Consider the following 27495-nt stretch of genomic DNA (forward strand, 5'->3'; position numbering starts at 1 on the left):
CCAAGAGTAGGGATTCATTTTTTACTTATTCCAATTATAAGGCCTAAATACTTCATGTTTTCTCGAATAGAAAACGAGTGCAAGTATTTGAATTCAATTCGCGGTGATGATATTTCATGATAAGAAACAGACTGTCATCGTTTTTGTAACGGTTTGAGGGTACGACGCCACGCAGTCGTCGGTCACGGAGCGGCGCGGCAGTAGCGGTAGTCTCACCTTGCGGGTCTTGAGGTCGGACCAGAAGAGCAGGTTGCGCTTGTAGTGGTAGTCGAGGCCGGCGGCGGCGGTGGCGTTGGCCAGGGTGGCGGGCGCGCGGCCGTGCAGGTCCATGCGCAGCAGCGTGCGCTCGGCGGCCAGCAGCAGCTCGCCGCCCGGCGCCGCGCACCGCCGCCCGCCCTGCAGCTCGTAGCCGGGCGCGCACGCGCACGAGTACGAGCCCGGCGAGTTGACGCACAGCTGGTGGCAGTGGCCCCACTCGCGGCACTCGTCGCGGTCGGCGCACGTGCGGTTGTCGGCCGCCAGCGCCAGCCCCGCCGCGCATGCGCACGCGCCGCCCGCCGGGGACGCCACGCACTTGTACGCGCACTCCAGCGCCGGGCACGATACCGTCGCTGCGGAAGATCGGATCCTTATTAATTGCTCCCGAACTCGGTCCGAAAAGTATGTGTCAACTTCTGACTGAATCTTGGATGAATAAAACAATCCGAGATGGATATGTTATCGTTGGATTTCAAATAAATAAGCGAAATGTGGGCATGACAAGTTTTGCGTTTACCACAACATCGACCGACCATGGCACGTTAATCTTGCAACAGGAAACTACCATGGTAAATGATCATTTACCTAGGTAGACTCACTGATCTGACCTCATGCTCATCTTTACCATCCTCCACTGGTGCCCAAGCGTATACTGTTAATGCCAGCGGGTGCACTATCCCATCCATCGTACTTCATGACATCATCCATCAAAATCTACTCACGATAACATGTACATAACGTTTCTACTAGCAACTCACAGCAGGCTTCTTCCTCATCAGCATTATCCTCACAATCCTTCTTCCCGTCGCACAGCTGTGACCTGGATATGCACTTGCGGGTCCCCCCGGCCCCGCCCTTGGGGCACAAGTACTTGTTGTCCGGGCAAGCGACCGTGGTGCAGTTGGCTTCGTCTGACCCGTCCGAGCAGTCCTTATAACCGTCGCAGTGGTAAGTAGCTGGTATACACAAGGAGTTCGTACACCGGAACTGGCCTATATGACATGCTGGAAAATCTGGAAAGAGATAATGTTTGGCTTATTTTATTTATTTACTAGCTGTTCCCGCGACTTCGTCCGCGTGGAAATTAACTTTATTTTTCTAAAATAAAAGTAGCCTAAGTTACTCCCTATCACATCAGCTATTTGCCAAAAAAAGTCCCGTTAAAATCGGTCCAGCCACTTCAGAGATTAGCCGGAATAAACAGACCGACAGACAGACAGACAAAAAATGTAAAAAGTGGTTTTTTGGTGTATGTACCGTATTTATATTCATATGCATGTAGTAAAAAATGGATATTTCAATATTACAAACAGACACTCCAATTTAAACCGCTACATCTATACATATAAATAAATGTATGTAATAAGTGTATGTAACACTAAATTAACATATTTTACAATTTTTGTCTGTCTATCGGTCTGTTTGTTCCGGCTAATGTCTGAAATGGCTGGACCGATTTTGCCGGGACCCAGCCCTAAATTCCCACCCCTCTGCTAAGCCTATTTTTTCATATCAGTTATAGGTTACAAATTTAACCAGTGTCATCTTATATTAATAATATAATAAACGCCAAAAGTTTGTGCGTCTGGACGGATGTTTGTTACTCTTTCACGCAAAAACTACTGAACGGATTTTGATGAAACTTTACAGTAATATAGCTCATACTTCAGAATAACATTAAACAGTATAAGACAGGTACTCACTGCAGAGTGCCTCGTCGGAGTTGTCGCCGCAGTCATCTTTGTGATCACACTTGGAGGTGGCATCGATGCATTTGTTCCCGGACGCGCACCGGAACTGATCCAGTCGACACGGTGTACCCTTGCCTGGACAGTCCTCTTCATCCTTACCCGTTCTGCAGTCTAAGTACCTGATGTGAACAACATTAATAAAATAGGGCATGCTAAAGAATCGTTTGTATCGCAGAACGTTTTGAATTTAGGAGTAGCCCGAAGAACTTAGTGTTATTACCTCACAGAAAAAAAACCATAAACTGTGAATATGACTGACGTAGTGATCTATCAACGCACAGCCCAAACCACTGGACTGGACGGATCGGGCTGAAATTTGGCATGCAGGTAGATGTTATGACGTAGGCATCCGCTAAGAAAGGATTTTGATTAATTCTACCACCAAAGGGATAAAATTGGGGATGAAAGTTTGTATGAAAGTTTGTCAATTTTAAACCGATCGGGCTGAGACTTTGCATGCATAAAGCTACTATGACGTAGGTAGTAAGTTTTGCACACTTATACTTAAGTAAAAATAAGTTAAATCAATAAAAAAACATTATACTACAATGTATTTGACGCATACATGCACTCTTTTGTTTATTGTTAACTAGCTATTCGCCCCGGCTTCGCACGGGTGTACATGTATTATATATATAAACCTGCCTCTTGAATCACTCTATCTATTAAAACAACCTCTTCAAAATTCGTTGAATAGTTTTAAAGATTTAAGCATACATAGAGATTTACAGGCAGCGACAGCGGCTTTATACTATGTAATAAAATAATTATTATAGTATATTGGATCTATATACTGAACTGGATGGTAGGGAAATATATTAAATTATAATGTAAAAAATTTGATGTTCAACCGCTTCAAAATCCTTTGCGTAGTTTTAAAGATTTAAGCATACATAGAGATGGACAGGCAGCGACAGCATACTATGTAATAAAATAATTATTATAATATATTGGATCTACATACTGAACTGGACGGTAGGGAATTATAATGTAAAAAATTTGATGTTCATAAGCGGTTAAAATGTCCTACATGAATAAATGATTTTAGAATTTTTAAATGTAAAATAAAAAAATGTATTGAAGTCTGTGGTCAAATTGAGAACAGATTATAATAATATAACACATAGGTTATATATTTGACGCGGATGAAACCGCGAGCATAGCTAGTAAGAAATGATTCACTTACCCGTCGCATTTTTTGTCTTTGGGTATGCAAGGTCCCTGTGATGAGACCTTCCCGCTGCTGGCTGCCTCCACGCCGCACTGGAAGTCGTCTGGCAAGCACTTGCGGTATGCTGGAATAAAGTAACACATACAATCATATTACACCTAGATAATAAACTAGAAGAAGAATAGAACTATTATTTTAGATTATTTAATTATCTTAAATTACTTCAATTAATAATAATAAATCATTCTAATCGTTATGTCGGTGAACGGTCTTATCCCAACCAGTCTGGAACAACATCTCAGACGGTTGGGATTCCGAGGCGGCTCACTCCCGGGAAAGATACAGAAAGCGGTGCTCTTAGATTCTGCCCGCACTGTACACCGGTTTCTCACCCTGGGGCCCTGAACCCCGGCCGACTGTGCTTTTACCGGGGGTAAGTTGCCATCTCCTCTCCTTAAGAGGGGAGATGAGAATTTTTATAAAGTTTAAAAAGTAATTATTATAACTCGTTATTGCGCAAACAGACAAACAAATAACAATAAAAAAAGATAAAAAGTTATACAAAAGGAAGTCTTATATTGTATTGACAGATACTATTTACATAGAGAAGGTAGAAGGCGCACAGTAGATAATATATTTATTATACACAATTAAAAATATTAATATTTTTTATTATTATCTATACTTATAATATTATAGCGCAGAAGAGTTTGTTTGTTTGTTTCTTTTAACGCGCTAATCCCCGAACTACTGGGTCCAATGGACTCGAATAGAATAGAATAGAAAATCATTTATTCAAATAAACTTAATTTAAGCACTTTTGAATAGTCATAACATAAATGTTTTTTATCTACCACTCGTTCGGAAAGCTGTCTCATCACAAGAAGAACGAGCAAGAAACTTGTGTGTTGCTCTTTTAAATAATCCTTGTAAGTTTACATTTACAAGTCGAAACGTGTGAATACAAACTACCAACAAGCACTAATTTTTTGGGTCAAATATAAATATGCAATAAGATTAAATCAGTCGTAGTGATAAGAGCAGACCAGTTCCTACAAGCAGCACTCGTTCACGAGTATGACGGGTGAGCCAGCCATCACTGCGCTCGACCATATTTTAGGGAGCCCAATGACCCGGCCCACCACGCCGCCACATGTCTGGACGTTTAAGTGAGCATGACTACTCATTCCACACGACCTTACTATATGGTAGTTACAGTATTCGCACTTTACATAAGGATGCATGCGGCAATCAATACAAAAGCCGCTACGCTATCATATATCAAGAAAGCAGAATGAAAGAATGAATGTTCCAATGAATTCGAATGGAAAAAATATTCTTGTGTTGGATAGTCCATTTGTCGAGGAAGGCTTTAAGCTATATAACATTACGCTACGACCAATAGGAGCGAAATATCAGTGAAGATGTTGCAACGGGAAAAATTATTCATATTTGATGGATTCCTTTGTGTGCGCTGTTTAAACCGTTCAAGTTATCAAAAAAATATATATATATTTGATAACACGCTTTTTTTTTCAGACTACTCTAATGCTGTTGGCCGCAGCTGGCCTTTACAGCTTCACCGGACGTTAGGGGGCGAGTGCAGATGGCACTCCAAACCTGCGGAAGGACTTATGACTTATGGAGCGGCTGAAGGCCAGCTCCTGCCTGATACGACTTTAGTCTGAGGGCACCACTAGGGGTTCGAACCTCGGCTCAGGCCGTCGTAATTTCGATCCCCGTTTGAATTGGACGGGGGATCGATCGGAGGGGCGCTCGGGGGCGACAGTGTGGATCGCCCGGGCGCGGGCAGGCGCTGATTACACGCGAATGAAGTCGCGGGCACAGCTATTATAAGTATAAGATATATGGTAAAAGGTATTTTATAATTTTAAGCCATCGGATGGTAAACGGTTACCATACCTAATGGATATTTAAAACATCACGTGCTCATTGCAGACTTTTAAAATACCTTAATTTACCCCAAAACCTAGCTAACCTAACCAAAACAAAACCTAAAAAAACTGCATGGCAATAGTTGTTCATGCACGGGATTTTTATTTAATTTTAGACGTAGAAATCTATATGAGTAAAAGGCTAAGTAAATAAGACTAAAAACACAGTCGAGTTTCCTGCCAGTTCATCTCAATTTAATCTGTATATTGAACTGGATGCTAGGGGAAAAATATACATAAAGAACACCCAGACCGATTAAATGGTGGCCAGATTATATATAAATACTAGCTGTACACGCGACTTCGTCCGCGTGGAATTTAACATAATTTTTCTAAAATAAAAATAGCCTAAGTTACTCCTTATTACATCAGCTACCTGTCAAAAAAAGTCCGTCAAAATCGGTCCTGCCATTTCAGAGATTAGCCGAAATAAACAGACGGACAGACAGAGAAAAATTGTAAAAAATGTTATTTTGGTGTATGTACCGTATTTATATTCATATGCATGTAAAGACGGTTACTTCAATATTACAAACAGACACTCCAATTTTATTTATATGTATAGATTTGTAGATTATTATCAGTAATTGTAATAGATATAAGTTAGCGCGTCTAATCCGCCTCTATGAGGGTAAGGACTGCATGAAAACGCTGAACTCGAGCTGTTTTTGCAACAAAATGTTTACGAGACAACTCGAGCCAAGCGAGATAATACGATTTTCATACAAAGTTATGTAAACCCTAAAAATAGAGGGTGTCTTTGAGTGGAGTGGCCTCGACAGTCGACGGCGCTGTAGTTCCGAGGTTCACATCCTTTATAAGGGCATCCTCTGTGCAACTTTAAATACGTTTCAAATTCAAATTCAAAAATCATTTATTCATGTAGGACATTTTAGCCGCTTATGAACGTCAAGATTTTACATTATAATTTTTTTTCCCTACCGTCCAGTTCGGTGTATAGATCCAATTGAGAAGAACTGGCAAGAAACTCAATTGAATTACTTTTTGTTTAAATCCAGTTTATTTACAATGTATAGGTATATATAGGTGTCTATGTCTAACATTAAATGAAAATCCCGTACATGAAAACTATTGCCATGCACGCTCGTCATTCAAGTAATCGTTTAGTGAGTAATATGCTTTGCTCAGTAAATATGGTTTGTCATGGAAATTGATGCAAAAAAAAGTGCACGGAAAATTGCAGGATTGATGCTAACTTATAATAATAAGAAACTCTTTATTGTGCACATACAATACAATAAGATAAACAGATAAGATAAACGCTATAGGCAATTTCTTACAGACAACCTGCTAACAAGCAATAGGACTAACGTACATAGAAGAGGTAGATGGCACACACAAGACACTATAATTATTAAACGAATAAATAGACATACATATATATATATATATATATATAAATAAACTTACACATCATCATCATCTGCTTCTTCCTTATCCCATTTATTTGTGGTCGGCGTAATATGTTTTTCGCTTCCACTCATCCCTGTTCGCAGTCATCGCGTTATTTACTTCCTTTCTTACCATATCATCTTACACACTGTCCATCCATCTCTTTTTCGGCCTTCCTCTGCCCTTATAACCATCCACATTCATATGTAACACCTTTCTTAATATATTATCATCGTTCCTACGCATTAAATTTCCATACCATGATAGAATAAATAATATGATAACATGATAGATAAATAAACTTACACATATACATACATATATACAACATATTGGAAGATTTCAGAAATAAATAGGAAAAAAATGAGCTATAGAGGCAGATAATGAGACCTTAGACGATTTTTAAATATTGCATGAGATTGAGCGGGTCGAATGGAGAGTGGTAGAGAGTTCCAGAGACGAATGTCTTGGACAGTGACAAAGTTGGAATAATACGTAGAGAAGTGAGCAGGGATCGTTAAAGGCTTAATAAGCTATATACTGTTTTTCTACTTGACATATTTAACTATACTGCCACAGAGTTTCACAGAGCGGTGACGAATTTTGTAGAGTCACAATAATATTAGTAAATTTCTAAATTATTAATATCACTAGATAAAAACCCGGCTTCGCTCGGGTGAAATGTGGGTAGATATTTGTGTAGTCATCGGTTCTCATGGAATATTAAAAGTAAGCAAGGCATAGTGTTTGGGAAACCACGCTCTGCTACCAAAATGTTAGGGAAGTGTCAGTCATTTACCTTTATGGTTCTGCGGATTTCTTGGGCTTCAGGGTCTCGAAGATATCTTCGCTAGCTTTCCAGCTTCACAGTAGGTTTCACAGTAGGTTAACACAGTTCTAATTTATTTTAATTCACAACACAATGCGCGCGCGCGCGTCATGTCCGCTGTACAGTCCGTTTGTTAGTAGGTGAGGGAGGGGAAGGCAAAGCGCGGGAACACAAACTAACGGACTCTAATATAATAATCTGTGCTTACGTGGTATAGGGTAGATCTTGAACACATAGATTTGTAAAGCTTCGTTCATTGTGTTTAATAAATATCGTAAATAAAAAGAAACTTTTGCAGTTTTTATACAAATAATTTTTATTTTTTTGTAAAACTTTAAGTTGGGCTAAAAAGGACTTGTATCCAGAGACTTAAAACAAATTAATAAAAAAAATTCCCAAATTTGTCTCGCAATCGGCCAATTTCAGGTTTAAAGAAAAAACACATACTCTTTTATCATAAAAAAGTGTCAAAAACAATATATTCGCGAAACGTCAACGACCGAAGAAAATGCTAGTGAAATGAAAAGATGGCGACTGCGGTTTGTTTGTCAGTGTCATTAGAATTTAACGAAATACTCCATAATCCGAATTTTGCGGATATATGTTGTCGACTCGAAATCAATATTTTTTTATGTTTTGTAATAGTCTACTGTACCTCTTGACGAAATTATTAATATAGATTGTAATTTGTACAGTTGCTGTTTTTCTTTATATTTTGTTTTTTTATGCTCTTATTGTTATGATTATTAATGTATGTATTGCATACGTTTATTCCTTGATGAGTGCATTGGTATTATACTGTAATACTCACCGAGAGCATATAATTTTATAAATAAGTAAATAAATATTACAGCCTTATATGGAGACTAGCTTTTCCCGCGGCTTCCCTCGCGTTAATTTATCCCCTTAGGGGTGGAATTTATAAAAATCCTTTCTTAGGGAATGCCTACGTCATAGTAGCTTTATGCATGCAAAGTATCAGCCTGATCGGTTTAAAATTGACAAAGTTTCATATAAACTTTCATCCCCTATTTTATCCCTTTGGGGGTAGAATTAATCAAAATCCTTTCTTAGCGAATGTCTACGTCATAACATCTACCTGCATGCCCAATTTCAGCCCGATCCGTCCAGTGGTTTGGGATGTGCGTTGATAGATCACTATGTTAGTCACCTTTGAGTTATATATATTTAGATATAACAACTAAAACGTAATAGTTTAGAACCAGTTATTGTTTTTGTTATATGTTATCATTATTAATTACAAATAGATAACATCTTATCAATTTATCGAGTAACTTATGTTTACTATTTGATAATATGATAACGTATTACAAAATAACCGTTCAATAACCAACTGTGATAAGAAAAAAGCCAAAAACAGTAAATCACGTTTACTTCTAAATAATAAAATCTGCATAACTACGTCTGCATCATACTTACTTGTCATTTACCTTTATATATTTTGCCAACTTTACATAATAACTTTTTAATAAAAAAAAATATTATTTTCATGTCTAGGCTATATTATTGTAAAGTTTCACTAAAATCCGTTCAGTAGTTTTTGCGTGAAAGAGTAACTAACATCCAGCCGTCTATACTCATAAACTTTCGCGTTTATTAGTAAGACCATTAGTGTGTGGCCGACCTAACTCGCTGGCCACGTGTCCCTGGTCACTGGACCGGAAGTAAGCCGCGCCGTTTCCGCTCGAGTGCTCCGGAGTATTCTCACACTATTTAGGTGAAATTATTGTGGTGTATATATATATATATATATATACACCTCTTTGGGCACTTTGGTATTTATATATATATATCGCACTATTCCTGGAAAAAGGAAGTAAGTGATTTTCACCAACTTTTCAGGAGCTTAAAAAAACTGTCCTATATTTTTTGTATGAGTTCTAGAAATAAGTTTCAAAGAGAAAATCGTAGGTCACAGTTGCCTTCAACTACATGTGTCATTTAATTTAGGAACAGCTTCATGTACTTCCAGATAATCTAAAAAAACACGGTTACTTCTGTATTCCACGAAACACAAAGAACATTTGCAGGGGTAACTACAATTATTGCTTTTTTGTTATGTATTTTGTAATATATGAACAAATTTAACTCTACTTACGCCTTTATACTCTCCTATATTTCATTATAATCTAGAGTTGCAAGTATAATTACGTTGTTATTTAACGGAAGATCATTTTTTGTACATCGAGTTACGTATTTCTAGGGAGCCATTTATTTTAGTTTAGTTAGTGTATTTATAGAAATAGCTTTTATAATGCGAAAAGTAACTGAATATTTAATTTGTATCACGTAATACCTACTTCTTACAGTAAATAGTCCATTATGTGCGTGCATGTAAGTCAAAAGTATAAATATAGGGACAAATTAATTTAGAGAACATGAAAACAAGCAGGGTTATTATTAATTTTTTATTATTTTTAAAGAAATGTTTATTGCCTCCATAATCAGCTTAATCAAAAAATGTTCAAAATAGTGATATTTTTATTATTTTTATTAACCTTAATTATCCTCAACTTCGGAATCGGACTCTGTGGTAGCAGATTTAGTACTTAAGTTCTTATAAAACGTCTGATAGTGGTGGTATGTTTTTATCTTTATATAGATTCATCAAGTCTTTGTATATATTTTAGGTATCGGTAGCGGTGCATCATACTAATGCCTGATTTCAGAAGGCTCGCTGTGTGCAGCTCTTTTTTTCTCATAAGTCTTCCCCTTCTATTTGTCTATTATTTGGTGTCTCATCAGCGAATGCGTATTTTATTTGGAATTTCCCCGGACATTGAAAATCTGCCGAAATCTCTTTAATTTTACTCCAACTCGTGTAGTAAATATATTAGGTCCTAACATATGAAATTTGTAAGGGAGTAATCTAATTACTCCCTTACAAAACGCCAATTTCAGTTGATTTTTCAAAATATAATATATTTATTTAATCAAAATATGGTCCATTGCTATTCATGCACTTTTGCCATTTGATAAGTAGTTTTATTGATCCCTTTACTAAAAAAACCATTAGGACGGGAATCGATAAATCGAACTTGAATTTTTTCCCTTGCAAGAAATTATCCAAATTTTGTAAGAAAGCAGCAAGATCCGGGAAGTACGGTGGATATATTGGTCATTTGAAGCTCTTCTAATTTCGTAACGTTATCCTGAAGCAGCAGTGGCCTATGGTGATTGACCAGTCTCGGTTGTTTAGCAGCTAGCTTTTCCATCATGGTTTGCAATTGCTGACAATACACATCTGCCGTAATATTCTGGCCAGATTTAACAAAGCTGAAGTGAACAACACAGGCACTAGTCCACTAAATGCTCACAGGTAACTTTTTTTGAGCTTGAATTTTCGCTTGGGGCAGGATTTGGTTAGTTTGCTAGGATTCAGTCATTGCGATGAGTGTTACCGATTATCGTACAAGATCCACTTTTCATAACAGGTAATGATCTGATTTAAAATCCCTTCATTATTATGCCGGTTGGCTAATGTAACGCAGCAGTCTATGCACGTTTGTCGATTTGCTCCATTCAATTCATGATCCTTTCAAGCTTTTTTCACCTTCCCAATTTGCTTGAAGTGGATTAAAACAGTTTTGTTACTAACACTGCAGCCTGCAGTTAACTCGGACGTGGTTAGCGATGGATCCGCTTCCACATTAGCCTTTAATTCTTCATTATCAACCTTGGCCTCTGGCTGCTCACGGGCCTTGTTTTGCAGATCGAAATTTCCAGAACGAAAACATTGGAACCACTGTGTTTTCTTTTGCGACACCATCACCATACACATCATTAATTCTTCAAGTCGTTTCTGCACACTAGTGCCACGACGGAATTCGTACTCTTAAAAAACGCGATATTTTACGTTTTCGTAAACTCAGTGACGTAAAGAAAAAACCAAAGATGGAAAAAACATATGGATTACGGTTTTCGAAAAACAAATGCATGAGTAAATAACTGTACAAATTTGAAATTTGAATTCCTGGCGAAAGAGGAGATATTTGAGATCAAAGTGGCCAGTACTACAAAACGCCAATTTCATATGTAAGGACCTAATATTATAGTACCATCTCTGAGAGGCTGGAGTAACATTTTCATAATCTGGGTTTTTCCTAATGCACTATAAGTATAAACGATGCATTTTCGATTCAAATCGGTGTGCTTAACCGCTAGATCACCAAACCCAAATTGGGACAGGTCTATATCCAACTGTGGATAGACACAAGTTGAAATTATGATGATTAGTACTTTAATAGTTTTCAGAAATCTTAATCTTAATATAATAATCTAAACGCGAAAGTTTGTAAGTATGGATCTTTGTTGCTCTTTCACGCAAAAACTACTGAATGGATTTTTACGAAACTTTACACTAATATAGTTTATGCATCTGAATAACACAGGATATATTTTTTATTGAAATTTAACGCGGGCACAGCTAGTAATTTATAACAAAGTAACGTTTGCGGGACCAGCTAGTATTGTATGTGTTCCTATTATGAACAGTGGGAATTAATATTAAATATTATTGCTAGCAATATAAGGTACATTTAGTTCCACGCGGTCCATCCTGGAAACCATCGTTAGTTAATTCCTGTTAGACCTACAATAAGATTCACTGGCAATTGTATATTCGTTTATACATATTTAAAATAGAAGTATTCTTTTTATCTATTGTTTTTATATACACTTCTATCAATTCGCTCTGCTATGGTAAATGTCTAAAAGGAGATCGATTTTTCTATCATTTATTATTACTATTCCTGACAAATTCATCTGATCTTCTGCTCTTCCTATCATCCATCATTGGTGCCCGTCAGCTTATACAATTAGCTAAAAATAGTTTATTTTTTTACTTAATTTTAATTACATGGGACATATTCTTAATTTTTTTTTCTTGTAAATACATGCTGTATTCAAAATTACCCAACATCAGGTATGAAATGTTACGTGTAATAAAGAAGTAACTACAACTACACTTTACGCATTGTGAAGTTTTGCTGGGGGAAAAGTATGTAACAATAATCACACATAAACTGTCAGCTAAAAGTTTCGTAGAAGAAGTAAGTAATTAGAATTACACAATAGTCCTAGATTGTAAGATATAGGAACAAGTATTTAAGTATATTTGCTTTAAACATTTTTTTGTAAATCTTCTTTTAAAATTTACGTAAATACAATTATGACTTTATGAGCGGGATAATTGTAAAGCGAATAAATGCAAATACGCATACCTCTATTTTATGCTGGAATTTTATGTTTTCTAAAGTCGCAAAATTTTAGTATTTTTGCATTTATTCCTTCATTTTTGTCGATAGCTTCATGAGATTTTGACAGAAGGTGTAAACCGTGAAGCTCCCTTTATTTATGTAATAAAACATTTTTGACGCAAGTGTAGTTGCGGCCTTTTTACACGGGATGTGCGATATATAGCTGCTTATACAATACTGGTGTAATTCAGAAATAAAAAATTGAAATTATACTTTAATACTACTGCTATAAAGTGGTTTTTCCAAAATTTTAAATTTTTGAGTTAAGCCAGTATTATAATAAGTGTCCGATATATTCAACCCCATAAAGATAACCTTGCATTTCATTTTCAACCCCTTACAACCCTATTTTCGCATTAAAAAGTAGCCTAGATAGTATATAATAAGTAGTCTAGATGCCGAGGAAGGACATTTCCTCGGCATCTAGACTATCTGCGTGCCAAATTTCATTTCAATCGGTCAGTAGTTTTGGCGTGAAAGCGAGACAGACAAACAGACAGACAGAGTTACTTTCGCATTTATAATATTAGTAAGGAGTAAGGACTAGTAAGGATATATGATACTTTTCTATATTTTTCAAATTGTTATCACTATTCAAAAGTGCTTAAATTAAGTTTATATGAATAAATGATTTTCTATTCTATTCTATTCATTCTTAGGGGTATATTACACAATCATAAACACATAAATTACTAGCAAAATAGCCTATGTGTTATTATGTATCTTATGTATCTTAATTAATTAATATTATAAACCCGAAAGTTTGTGAGTATGGATGTTTGTTACTCTTTCACGCAAAAACTACTGAACGGATTTTGATGATACTTTACAGTAATATAGCTTATACATCAGAATAACAAATAGGTTATATATTTCATGCGGGTGAAATTGCGGCACAGCTAGTAAGCTGATATGACTGTAAAGTTTCATTGAAAGAGTAACAAACATTCATTTATCTATACTCACAAAATTTAGAGTTTATAATATGAACTGGCTTTTGACCGCGGCTTCGCTCGCGTTAATTTATCCCCTTAGGGGTGGAATTTATTAAAATCCTTTTTTAGGGGATGCCTACGTCATAGTAGGTTTATGCATGCAGTCTCAGCCCGATCGGTTTAAAATTGACAAAGTTTCATACAAACTTTCTTCCCCTATTTTATCCCCTTGGGGGCAGAATTAATCAAAATCCTTTCTCAGTGGATGCCTACGTCATAACATCTACTTGCATGCCAAATCTCAGCTCGATCCGTCCAGTGGTTTGGGCTGTGCTTTGATAGATCACTATGTCAGTCACCTTTGAGTTATATATATATATAGACTACATGTATTTATTCGTATTATCCTTATTTATATACACAACTATCATTACAGGCATAGGTTTAATACAATGCTGTATCTAATATTATAACACCTCTTTGGTACTTTTGTGATATATAAAATTCTTATGGAACTGCATATATGTTACTAGCTGTCCCGGCAAACGTTGTTTTGCCTTAAAATAAAAAAAAAATTAGGGGTGGACTACCCCTAACATTTAGGGGGATGAAAAATAGATGTTGGCCGATTCTCACACCTACTCAATACGTTCACAAAATTTCATAAGAATCGGTCAAGCCGTTTAGGAGGAGTATGGGAACGAAAACTGTGACACGAGAATTTTATATATAAGATAATACATAGCATCACTAACTGTATTATTATATCTTTGTAATAACCCCGACAATTTAATTACTGCAACGGCTGGACCGATATTGACGGGACTTACTCGCAGATATCTAATATTATAAGGATTAACTAAGGGTACTTTCAATTTAGAACTAATTAACAAAATGTAATTTTTCCCTGCCGACGAAAACACGGGTTAATAGCTGGTTTGCTGTACATTTAACTATGTGGTATATACTCTAGATATGGTGTTAACTATTTGAGAGATTACTGTTACAGTATTATGAATACCTAATTAACCGTACCCAGATATATTATACGCGACGTTCAGTGAAACTAAGTTTGAACTTGATAGACAACTTGATAGTAGTGAACAGAAGCGGTAGAACGTAGAACGTAGCGGTTTCTATGTTGATTGTCGCATGCCATTGTTATTAATTAAATATAATTAAATCAATATTTATTTAAAAGAGCAACATTCAAGTTTCTTGCTTATTCTTCTTGTGATGAAACTGCATTCCGAATAAGCGGTAGAATAAAAAACTTGACTATTCAAAAGTGCTTATATTAAGTTTATTTGAATAAAAATGATTTCTATTTCTAGTAAAATATATGTTGCATAGTAATAGTAGTATTCCAGAATAGAACAGAATGGAAAAGGTTAGAGGAGGGCTTTGGAAGCAAGCAGAGGACCAAGAACTGTTAGATGTAGTGTAAACAGTAAATTTATTTTCACGTACTCTCAAATGGGTTGAAGCTGAAAATCTGTGTTTTGTTCCCTGAACAATGTTCCACGCTGAGCTTCGACCTTTTTGTATCGCTACAGATCACACATAATAACACAAAGTTGTAAATCTTACGTCGTATTATGTAGTGGGTATTTTTATGAACATGTTGTGTGTGATTAGTAACAAACAAATAAACGATATATATATCTATCTAACTGTTCTATCTGTATCTAATTTAAATACAAAAATCATTTATTCATGTAGGTAAGGGACACAGGTATATAGGTACATCAAAATAATAATTGCATTTAATAATGTCTAGAAGACAAATTCAATATTGTGTACTAAGCACTGCTGTATCTAAACTGTGTCACCCCACCTTACATTTTCCTATTGTCATTTAGTATATAAGATCATTATTTCTATGTACATGTTGTCAGTATATTATCATCTGTAATATACATCGTCTGGACCAACAACATCGTATTATTCACCCGCAAAATAGAACATTTTAGCAGCTTATGAACGTAATTGTTTTTATATTACATTTTTATTTTTTTCCTACAATCACAGCTCAGTGTATAGATCCAATTGAGAGGAACTGGCAAGAAACTCAATTGAATATTTTACTCATTTTTATTAAAAGCCAGTTTATTTACAATGTATATTTATATAGGTGTCTATGTCTAACATTAAATGAAAATCCCGTGCATGAACAACTATTGCCATGCACGCTCGTCATTCAAGTAATCGTTTAGTGAGTAATAGGCTTCTATCAACTTATCTATAAATAATCATAATAATAATGTTCTTGTTTTAGAATTAGAAGATTATAAAAGCAATCGATAAATTAAACTCCGCGAAATCTGCCAGTGCTCGGCGTGAGACGCGTTAAACGAAAACTTCCGCATAAATCAAGCGAATCTTGAGAGGTGTTAGAATTGAACCCTTTTTCCGGTCCTTATCACTTTTCTCGCCTTGTTGTCATCAGGGATCCCGGATCCATTGTACACGCTGGGCTAAAGGTAACAAAATCGGCAAACATTGGAACAAATCAGTTGGCGCACATCTCTGAACCGCTTGGGAGCAACCGATGCAATCTTATGAAACGAATCGTTGGGGCGACAGACAGTGTACTGAGTTCTTCTTTTATACTGCTACTAGCTGTCCCAGCAAACGTTGTTTTGCCATATAAATTAATAACGCTATAAAAAAACAGGGGTTAATGATAGAAGGGTGAAAATTTAGGATTGTATGTATTTTTGTATGTTGTATCATAAAAAAATAGAAACTAAAAATGTTGTCTAAAAAATAAAATTTAGGGGTGGACTACCCCTAACATTTAGGGGGATGAAAAATAGATGGGCGAGTAGATTGTTCAATAGAATAGAATAGAAAATCATTTATTCAAATATGTAAACTTAATTTAAGCACTTTTGAATAGTTATAACAATTTGTTTTTAATCTACCACTCATTCGGGAAGCTGTCTCATCAAAAGAAGAACAAGCAAGAAACTTGTGCGTTGCTCTTTTAAACAATCCTTGCAGTAAATAATCCTAGTACTGTCCTAAAAATAAATCCAACAGATGTTCTGTTTCCTACAATACCTTTGTGATAAACAATGGGCCCTCAAAACACAATTTGTAGAAGTTATATAAAAGAGTTAAGTACACCAAACGAAGTTCTAGCTTCATCCGCGAAGTGTAGGGACAACAGATTTACATGACATCAGTGATACGAGCGGCAAACAAAAACGCAATTTCCACACCATTAAAACTTGCCCACTTGTTGGAAGTTTCCCCACTCCACGCCAAATTATATTGGACCCCATCCTGAGGGGCCGCCGACCATCGCCACTTGTAACTCAGCGGCGCGGAAGATCTAACTTGTTTGGTCTAACGTTTCATTTGCAAATCGTCTCTTAAAGAAATAGGACGCAATATTCGAAGCGCTGGTTTTTTAGCATAACATCTAAATTAACAATGTAGTGTTTGCGAAATTGCGAAAAATAATAGAAAATAAGGTTTCACGGCCATGCGGTATGATGCAGTCGCTGGTTCAGAAATATGATGTTAATTCGCTGACTGAGTCATTTTTGAAGCTAGAAGCTCGAAACCTATTTTTGAGGCTGTTGATTAAATACTAATAAATATGACAATCAAAGTTTGTAAAAATGTTACCCATAAAGCGGTAAAAATTTTTACCTAAACGGGATTGAAGTTTGTATGGAAAATACCTCATTTTATTTGCCTTTTTGACTTAGATTATTGAATATCTATTCTTTGTCTGGTCGAGGTCACAAGAACACATGGACGAGGACGCGGGCACAGCTAGTCTTAAAAAAATATAACTCAAAGGTGACTGACATAGTGATCTATCAACGCACAGCCCAAACCACTGGACGGATCGGGCTGAAATTTGGTATGCAGGTAGATGTTATGACGTAGGCATCCGCTAAGAAAGGATTTTGATTAATTCTACCACAAAGGGGATAAAATAGGGGATAAAAATTTGTATGAAACTTTGTCAATTTTAAACCGATCGGGCGGAGACTTTGCATGCATAAAGCTACTATGATGTAGGCATCCCCCAAGAAAGAATTTTGTTATTTTTTAAATTTAAACTTAATTTATTTTTCATACCCCTAAGTGATAAGGGTTGTCGACCTAACATTGTTTTTAATTTTTTTGACTTTTTTTTATTTATAATGTGGTATTAAAACGAGAGGTAGACGTAGCGTATGATGTAACGTAGACGGGCGAAAACTTAGGGCAATATACATATAGCCCCAGATTTTCAGCCAATTTTTATTTTTATCTAAAATAATTAGGGACCATTAACCCCTATTTATAATGTAGTATTAAAACGAGATGTAGACATAGACGGGCGAAAATTTAGGTCTTTATTAAGGGATTTTTATCATAATGTAAGAGTTATTACATTAACCCCTATTTTTAGCGATTATTTATATTATATATATAGTAATATATAGGTTAAAACACATTTTGCGGGGTCAGCTACAATATTTCTTGGAATGAAAACGAACAAGAATAGAATAGAATAGAATAGAATAGAAAATCATTTATTCAAATAAACCTACATTGAAGCACTTTTGAATAGTCATTACATTTTTTAATCTACCGCTCGTTTGGAAAGCTGTCTCATCACAAGAAGAACGAGCAAGAAACTTGCGTGTTGCTCTTTTAAATAATTTTATTATTACTTTACATTTTTAAGTTTAAGTGTATGAATACAAACCACCGATTAGCACTAATTCAATTAAATACTCAAATAGAAAAAATATTGAATATATAACAGAACAGAACAGTTCAGATACTCAACAGACCATCGTTCAAACTGCTCTCCTAAACTCTGAAACGTCGAGTTCAGTAATGGATTCAAACGCGTGCAGGTTGTTAAACGAATGCGCAGGACACAAACTAGTTCTAACTTCTAATGTTATTCCGATGCGAATTTGATTTTCAGCGAGAAGTATGGGAATGTATTTAAAACTACTTTCAAATTCAAATTCAAATTCAAAATATCTTTATTCATGTAGGTCTATTACAGACTCTTATGATATGTCAAATCTACCGTCAGTTCGGAATGATATCGAGATGAGAAGAACTGACAAGAAACTCAGCTCGTATTTTTTTTCAAATAATAGTGGAACATGTTTATGATAAATACAGTTATTAAAATTCAAATTTGGGAGAATAGAGTGACCACCAGCATATGCTATCGCAAAGAACAAAAAATTTAATCAGTGTACACAACCTGACAACCTACATTTATACATATAAATAAAATTGGAGTGTCTGTTTGTAATATTGTAATAACCGTTTTTATTACATGCATATGAATATAAACACGGTACATACACTAAAATATCATTTTTTACGATTTTTCTCTTGTCTGTCAATTTGTTCCGGTTAATCTCTGTAATGGCGATTTTGATGGGATTTTTTGGCAGGTAGCTGAAATAGTAAGGAGTAACTTAGGCTACTTTTATTTTTGAAAGATCAAGTTAAATTCCACGCGGACGAAGTCGCTTGTACAGCTAGTTATATATAAAGCTGAAAACGTTGTTTGTTTGAACACGCAAATCTCAGAACCTACTGGTTAGAATTGAAAATATCTTTTTGTGATAGTCCATTTGTCATGGAAGGCTTTAAGCTATATAACATTCCGCTACGACCAATAGGAGCGGAGCTGCAATGAACAATATTGCAAAAGTGGGGAAATGAAACGCAGACGAAGCTGTGCGGGTCAGCTAGCAAGAACATAAAGTTTATTCAATTGTACTGGCTGATATTAAGTTTAAGAATAGTATATCATCTATACTTCTATTAAAAAGAGCAACACACAAGTTTCTTGCTCATTCTTCTTGTGATGAATCTGCATTCCGAATGAGTGGTAGAATCAAAATATGACTATTCAAAAGTGCTTGTAATGAGTTTATTTGAATAAAGATTATTTCTATTACTATTTCTATTTCACTTCATGATAAAGCAGTAAATTTTATGAGATTGTAGATGTTAAATATGTATCTACTGAACCGATTACGATTATTCTCTTACCACTAGGAAGTTACGTTAATGTACAGACAGTGATCTGGCTTTTTTTTTATAATAATAATAATAATAACCTCAGAACAACTCACAAAGCGCCATCTATACTCCAATCGATCCCTCGTTCATTTCAACGGGGATCGATATTATGACGGCCTGAGCCGAAGAACTCAAGCCCTCAGACTAAAGTCGTATCCGTCAGGCGGGAGTTGGCCTTCAGCCGCTCCATAAGTCCTTCCTTGGTTTGGATAGCGGACACCGGACGATAGCGGACACCGGACGATAGCGGACACCGGACGATAGCGGACACCGGACGATAGCGGACACCGGACGATAGCGGACACCGGACGATAACGGACACCGGACGATAGCGGACACCGGACAATAGCGGGCGAGTGCCATCTGCACTCGCCCGCTATCGTCCGGTGAAGCTGTAAAGGCCAGCTGCGGCCAATAGCATTAGAGTAGTCCGAAAAAAAATGGTACTTACTGCATTCCGCCTCGTCGGTGCCGTCCACGCAGTCTATGTGCATGTCGCAGCGGTAGTGTGGTGGTAGACAGTAGGTCTTGTTCCACACGTACTGTCCGCACGTCAACTGGCCTGCCTCGCAGTCTGGTGGCGCTGTGGACAATAAATGTAACGTTTTATTGAACCATCTTAATCTCAACAATATTGGTATAAATTATTATTATTATATGGTTAACAGCTAGTTAGGCGAGTAGCTACTCGCCCCGTATTCGCCCGGGTGTACATGTATTATACATATAAACCTTCCTCTTGAATCACACTATCTATTAAAAAAAACCGCTTCAAAATCCGTTGCGTAGTTTTAAAGATTTAAGCATACATAGGGACAGACAGCGACAGCGACTTTGTTTTATACTATGTAATAACTACTTTGAATTTATTTTTCAAATTAAATTTAAAATTCAAAATATCTTCATTCATGTCGGTCTATTACAGACTCTTATGATATCTCTACCGTCAGTTCGGAATGATTTCGAGATGAGAAGAACTGACAAGAAACTCATCTCGTATTCCTTTCAAATAAATGTTATACATGTTTACAACCATTATAAATTGAGTGTGAGTGAACCACCAGCATATATTTCGACTACTGATGAGGCTTTGCTTTTGCAAGAGCAAAAAGTCTAATCAGTAGTCAAAATCAAAAAGTCTGTATTGTGGAAGTAAAAGCAAGTTCAACAGTCAAAGTTACATTGATACGGCGATCACAGTGATGGTAATAATTTTGCCTTTATTTAATAGTAATACTGATAATATATCAACTATAATTGTCCCGTCACAAAATCTTTGAAAATATTTGTCTGAAAAAAGAATATGGATAAATGTCGTATAAAAAGTTTCTTTGTAATAAACTTATATTACAAAGAAAGTGATATATAAAAATGAAGAGTTTGTAAATGTTATTAATAAACATAAAATTCGTAGTCTTCACAATATTATCTGATAACTCTGAGTGCGTAGCTTCTATATTGATTATCGCATGCCTCCTCCTAGTTAATATGTATTTATTTAAAAGAGCAACACGCAAGTTTCTTACTCATTCTTCTTGTAGTGATACTGCGTTCCGAATGAGTGGTAAAATAAGATAATATGACTATTCAAAAGTGTTTATATTAAGTTTATTGATTGAAATAAAGAGTATTTCTATTCTATAAAAAAATGAAACATTCAGAACCTTTTATACTAATCCAGCTCGCACTTAACTCACTGTTTATTTACTGTAATAATCGACTTACGACCAAATCAGAAACCCATCATGAAATCAATTGTTATTAGTATAAAGGAAGCTCTCAAAAGCTCTTGACCTGCAATCAGTGTCAGCCATCAATCAACGAGGACCACAGTGATCTGTCGAGGGTCCTCGAGCCAGTCCCCGGTGTGTGGGGTCCCCTATAATTGAGGTTTCTGAGGTGCAAATTGAATTTACGCATCGCTGCCCCAATAGTTGGACCGAGAGGGTTTCTAAGTTGTGTTTGTGCGTACAAACAATGTATGCGATGTGATTGTTTAGATTATATTGTAAATAGTTTATAATCGTGTTTTATTACCTTATTAATATGTATTAACTAACTATATATTTTTTTCTATTTTTTGCGGTTATTTTAATTCTCACATAGGGAGTGGCATTTTTTTTATTGTTAATTACGTATATTATATCTATACATATAAATAAAATTGGAGTGTCTGTTTGTAATATTGAATTAACCGTTTTTTAATACATGCATATGAATATAAATACGATACATAAACCAAAATAACATTTTTTTGTCAGTCTATCTGTTTGTCTGTTTGTTCCGGCTAATCCCTGAAATGGGTGGACCGATTTTGACAGGACTTTTTTCAGCAGGTAGCTGATGTAATAACGAGTAACTTAGGCTACTTTTATTTTAGAAAAATAAAGTTAAATTCCACTCGGACGAAGTAGCGGGTACAGATAGTTTTAAATATGTTTCTAGTGTACAACAATTTGAGTTAGACATTATTTAACTGCTAGATTTATCTCAATTAAAGTGCCCACGGCCGCAACGTAAGTGAATTTACGCATTGGGATCATCCCAATGTATAAATTCACTTTCGTTGCGGACTGACCCACTGGTGGGCATGCGGTGTTTAACGTGTTATTTCTATAACAATACAACGTTTTGAAAATATCCTATCACCTATATTCATCAAGGATAATGTAGTATTTTAAGAGTAAAATATTTCTTCAAATCGGTCCAGCATCCATCGCCGGAGCAATGTAACAATCGAAATTTGTGATGAGACCCGTACCGGTTCCGCACAGATGCATTACAAATCTGAAAATTTCAGCGCTTATTCTATACTATAACATACATGTATTATACATATAAATCATCAGAGAATCACTCTATCTATTGCTGAAAACTGCATTAAAATGTGTTGCATAATTTAAAAGATATAAGCGAATAGATCGCGGAAACGACTTTATTTTATACTATGTAAATATAGTTTGTAATACATTATTTAAAAAATAACCCTAGTCAATTAACACAGTGCTATCTATTCTCACTGTAAGTAGAGCTTGTGTTATGGGTACTAGACAACTGATATAAATACTTAGATTTTTTTAGAAATACACACATGTATTTCTGATGATTGACCAATGTGTGTTGCCAGTGATGACTTACGGAACAGAGACGTGGTCGCTAACTATGGGCCCCATCAACAAGCTCAGAGTCACTCAGAGGGCAATGGAGAGGGTTATGCTCGGAGTTACTCTGCGTGATCGAATCAGAAATGGGGAGATCCGCAGAAGAACCAGAGTGACCGACATAGCCCGAAGAATTGCGACTCTGAAGTGGTAATGGGCAGGGCACATAGCTCGTAGGACAGATGGCCGTTGGGGCAGTAAAGTCCTCGAGTGGCGACCACGGACCGGAAGACGCAGCGTGGGAAGGCCTCCAGCTAGGTGGACCGACGATCTGGTCAAGATCGCTGGAAGGCATTGGATGCGAGCAGCGCAGGACCGATCGTCGTGGAGATCTTTGGGGGAGGCCTATGTCCAGCAGTGGACGTCTTCCGGGCTGCGATGATGATGATGATGATGATGATGATGATATAAATATTTGCATCATGCGAGGAATCGAAACCGCGACCATCGGAAGTGAAGCGGTGTTATTACCCGCTAGACCAATGAGGCCTTCAAAATATTTAATCCACATAACACACACCACACATCCCCGCCCGCCCTACACCAGTGTGTGTCGAGCTTCACCCCCACCCCTCATTTGACAGGTGACATGACATTAAGCCTATTTTTCTGAGCTTAGTCGCCCATTTGAGCGCGCTTCGGGAAATCTAGACGCCGTGAAAAATTGCACTATCATTTCTCGTGTGCAACAAAGCCAGGTAAGGCGGGACATTCGCGGTCCGGCTGAAATTATAACCTGTCTATTCACGGTCTACTGTGCTATACGCGATATTTGAAGTTACCTTTAACTTTACCTAAGTAGTACAGCAGCAGTAGCATCAACAGTCGATAAGTGTGGATATCGTGAGTGCTGTGTTGCGAACTTTCGTTGAACAATCTAATGACGGTAGATGAAAGAACTGCTGTCACCTATCTACATTGACATCGCTGTTACTCCAGTCAGATCGTGACCACGGCTAGTGCAACCTAGTCGAAACGTCGAGAGAGGTAAATACCCTGATTTGCCATAAAATTATTCGTGTTAAGACCCGGTTAATAATATAAATAATGTATATTAAACACGAAAGTTTAAACATAACTAACTTTACCTAAGTGCCGTTTGACGAAAATTAGTAATTTGTTTTACAGAAACTGCGTAAGGTGTTACAACAAACTGCTAGGGTCTGTACTCAATCTATCAGAAAAAAGATTAAAAAAGTCCCTTGTGCCCTCAGACTAAAGTCGTATCCGTCAGGCAGGAGCTGGCCTTCAGCCGCTCCATAAGTCCTTCCTTGGTTTGGAGTGCCATCTGCACTCGCCCCCTATCATCCGGTGAAGCTGTAAAGGCCAGCTGCGGCCGACAGCATTAGAGTCCGAAAAAAAACCGTAGTTCATGTATATAGACGTTTGTGTGGTACAGACGAAGTCGCGTGTATTATTTAGTATCTAATAATAGAATAGAATGACTTGTAAACTCATGACGTTGTACAGTGTCGAGTTGCAGACGTGCCGTGAATGGGATATGTAAACAGAACTGCACTGACAATGCAGACAATGTATTAGTATAACTAGCGACGGCACCGGGTTTGCTCGGGTATGTACAACAAATATTATAAGGTTTTTCTTTAATTTTCGATCTATTTAGGGACTTTATCTTAATATGATTATAATAATGATAATCTCAGGACAATTCATACAGCGCCATCTAGAGTTAAGCTAGTTAGAGCTTGTGTTATGGGTACTAGACAACTGATACCTATACATCGAATCATACATAAATATATATTATACATAGAAAACACCCAGACCGATACAAACAATCATACTCATCAATACAAATGTTTGTACCCTGCGAGGAATCGAACCCGCGACCATCGGCGGTAAAGCGGTGTGTTTACCACCGAGGCAGTCTAAATATATTGTAGTACAGGTGTGTTTACAAACCGTAGTGAGAAATTGTACAAATTCGAACCCGCACCTAATTACGCGCGGGAAGGGGTGCTATGGCTACGCAGGGTACATTCGGCTTCATAAATTACACAACGGACAATAATATGATAGATAGGCAGTAAACTTTAATATATATATAACACCTTTTTAAAAGCTGTTAATTTGTTAAAATGAAAAATAAAAAAAATAAAAAAATGTATAGGTATATAAGCTACTTACATCAAAAAAGTAATTTTATAAATTATTGTTTGTCTTTCTGTTTATCTGTGTGTTTGCTCTTGTTAATTAATCTCTGAAATGGCAGATATCTAATATAAGGTTATAAGAAGTAACTTGGGCTACTTTTCCATATCGTATCGGTTCGGAAATACCATTGCTGGAAGGTGATTCCACAATGTGGTTGTGTGTGGTAAAAAGTTTCTAGAAAACCGCACTGTGGAGGACCGCCATTCATCCAGATGATTAGGATGGTATTTTAATTATTGCCTCGGTGATCTAGCGGTCTAGCACACCGTTTTACTTCCGATGGACGCGGGCTCGATTCCTTGCACGGCACAAACATTTGTATATGAGTATGATTGTCTGGGTGTTTCTATGTATAATGTATGTATTTACGAAAAAAATATCTATGTACTTGTATCAGTTATCTAGTATCCATAGTACACAAGCTTTAGCTAGCTTAACTTGGGTGTAGATGGCGCTGTGTGAATTGTCTTGAGAATATTATTATGATTATTCTACAAAAATTCTCATCTCCCCTCTTAAGGAGAGGAGATGGCAACATATCGCCGGCAGAAGCACAGTCGGCCGGGGTTCAGGGCCCAAATTTGTTATAATTTGATAATATAATATAGTATGTTAACAATATATTTTTATTTTATAAAATTACATACTAAACAGTAATGAATTAGACGTGGTATTTTTTTTAACCTATCAAAGGTCATTGACCCCTCTTATTACGATGTACACGAGTCCGACTGTACATGTACCAGGCGCTGTTGACACGGTATAATTCGTGCAATTAATAACTCCGCCATTATTGGTGTTAATTTATACGAGTGTACAACGAAGGCCATGTTCACATGTGTCGTTTTCATTGGTTTACAAACATATGAAAGAATTTAATACTTTTTTAAACTTTAATCATTATAATTCCTTAATTTTGGATGGTTATAAGGGCAGAGGAAGGCCGAAAAAGAGATGGATGGACTGTGTGAAAGATATGGTAAGAAAGGAAGTAAATAACGCGATGACTGCGAACAGGGATGAATGGAAGAGAAAAACATATTACGACCACAAATAAACGGGATAAGGAAGAAGCAGATGATGATGATGATTATAATTCCTTCCTTTCCTTCATTACTTCCAAATCCTCGCACGGTACAAACATTTATATTCATGACTAGCTGTACTCGCGACTTCGTCCGCCTGGAATTTAACTTAATTTTTTATTTCGATTTTTTTTAGATTTATTTTCTAAAATAAAAGTAGCTTAAATTACTCCTTATTACATCAGCTACCTGCCAATAAAAGTCCCGACAAAATCGGTCCAGCCATTTCAGAGATTAGCCGGAACAAACAGACAGACAAACAGATAAAAATAGTAAAAAATGTTATTTTGGTGTATGTACCGTATTTATATTCATATGCATGTGTGAAAAAACGATTATTTCAATAATACAAACAGACACTCCAATTTTATTTATATGTATAGATTATGATTGATTGGTCAGAATGTTTTTTATATATGTATTTACTTATATTTTTAATACCAACCAATTTGACGACGACTCATTTATTGTTGAATGGCAATATAAAGCGGTGTATTCACGGTAGCTGCTTTTTCAAAAAGGGTATATTAAGATTTTTTAAGGGTTGAAAACTAGCACGTGACGCCCTTAATATTTCAGGCGTGCCTAGGCTTTTGTAACCGTTTACCATCAGATGGGCCGTATGCTTATTTGCCACCATCGTAGTTAATAAAGCTGGCAACGGTGGAATATCGTTTTTATGGTAAAATAAATAACTAACTAACCAATCCTGCAGTATATTCGATACTGTTGTAGTAATAAGAAAAAAGACTAGGTAAACGGAGAAAATATATTAATATAGACTATTGACAATTAGGAATAGAAAGAAGGAATTGAAGTATCAAAAACAAGAATGTAATATAAAAGAACTATAAATTCAAATACAAATTTAGAATATAAAATACATATCTGATTACCAGTTACAACACTCCCCCTTAATCAGAAATGGTAAAAAAGGTAATAAAAAAAAAGGAATTACAAAAAAAAATTTTCCTTATTAGCACAAAGAAATCACAAATTAAAATCTTTTTCTTGCTCGGATTTCCTATAATGTATTGTGCTTGTTGAAATCGTGCTGATAACGTGTTGTAGTAATAAGAAAATAGACTAGGTAAACGGAGAAAATATATTAATATAGACTACTGACAATTAGAAATAGAATGAAAGGAATTGAAGTATCAAAAACAAGAATGTAATATAAAAGAACTATAAATTCAAATACAAATTTAGAATATAAAATACATATCTGATTAGCTAGTAACAACAGATACAAGTATACAATTAAACAAAAATATAAAAGTAAAAATCATATATAAAAACAGAGTTTAAAATAAGAAAAAATTGGGGGGAAAGGCGGTTGTTACTAATGTGGATTGATGATAAGGTCAGGTTGACCTCCACGCGGATCCCCCTGGAAACCATCGCGATAAATCCC

General features: G+C 36.2%; 1 protein-coding gene across 1 annotated transcript in view; it reads right to left on the bottom strand.

Annotated features, from left to right (window-relative positions):
* The window catches only part of LOC131851497 (low-density lipoprotein receptor-related protein 2), a 360567-nt gene that overhangs the window by 16925 nt on the left and 316147 nt on the right, over positions 1 to 27495 (bottom strand). The window contains exons 3-7 of the mRNA XM_059202003.1: positions 20112 to 20243; positions 3196 to 3304; positions 1962 to 2128; positions 1017 to 1271; positions 217 to 611 (exon numbers count right to left, since the gene is read on the bottom strand). Coding sequence (XP_059057986.1) covers positions 217 to 611; positions 1017 to 1271; positions 1962 to 2128; positions 3196 to 3304; positions 20112 to 20243 — 1058 coding nt within the window. The remainder of the gene's footprint in view (positions 1 to 216; positions 612 to 1016; positions 1272 to 1961; positions 2129 to 3195; positions 3305 to 20111; positions 20244 to 27495) is intronic.

Source organism: Achroia grisella, unplaced genomic scaffold (assembly GCF_030625045.1).
Source record: "Achroia grisella isolate CSIRO2021 unplaced genomic scaffold, CSIRO_AGI_Agris_v1 utg784, whole genome shotgun sequence".
In the NCBI taxonomy this organism is placed as follows: Eukaryota; Metazoa; Arthropoda; class Insecta; order Lepidoptera; family Pyralidae; genus Achroia; species Achroia grisella.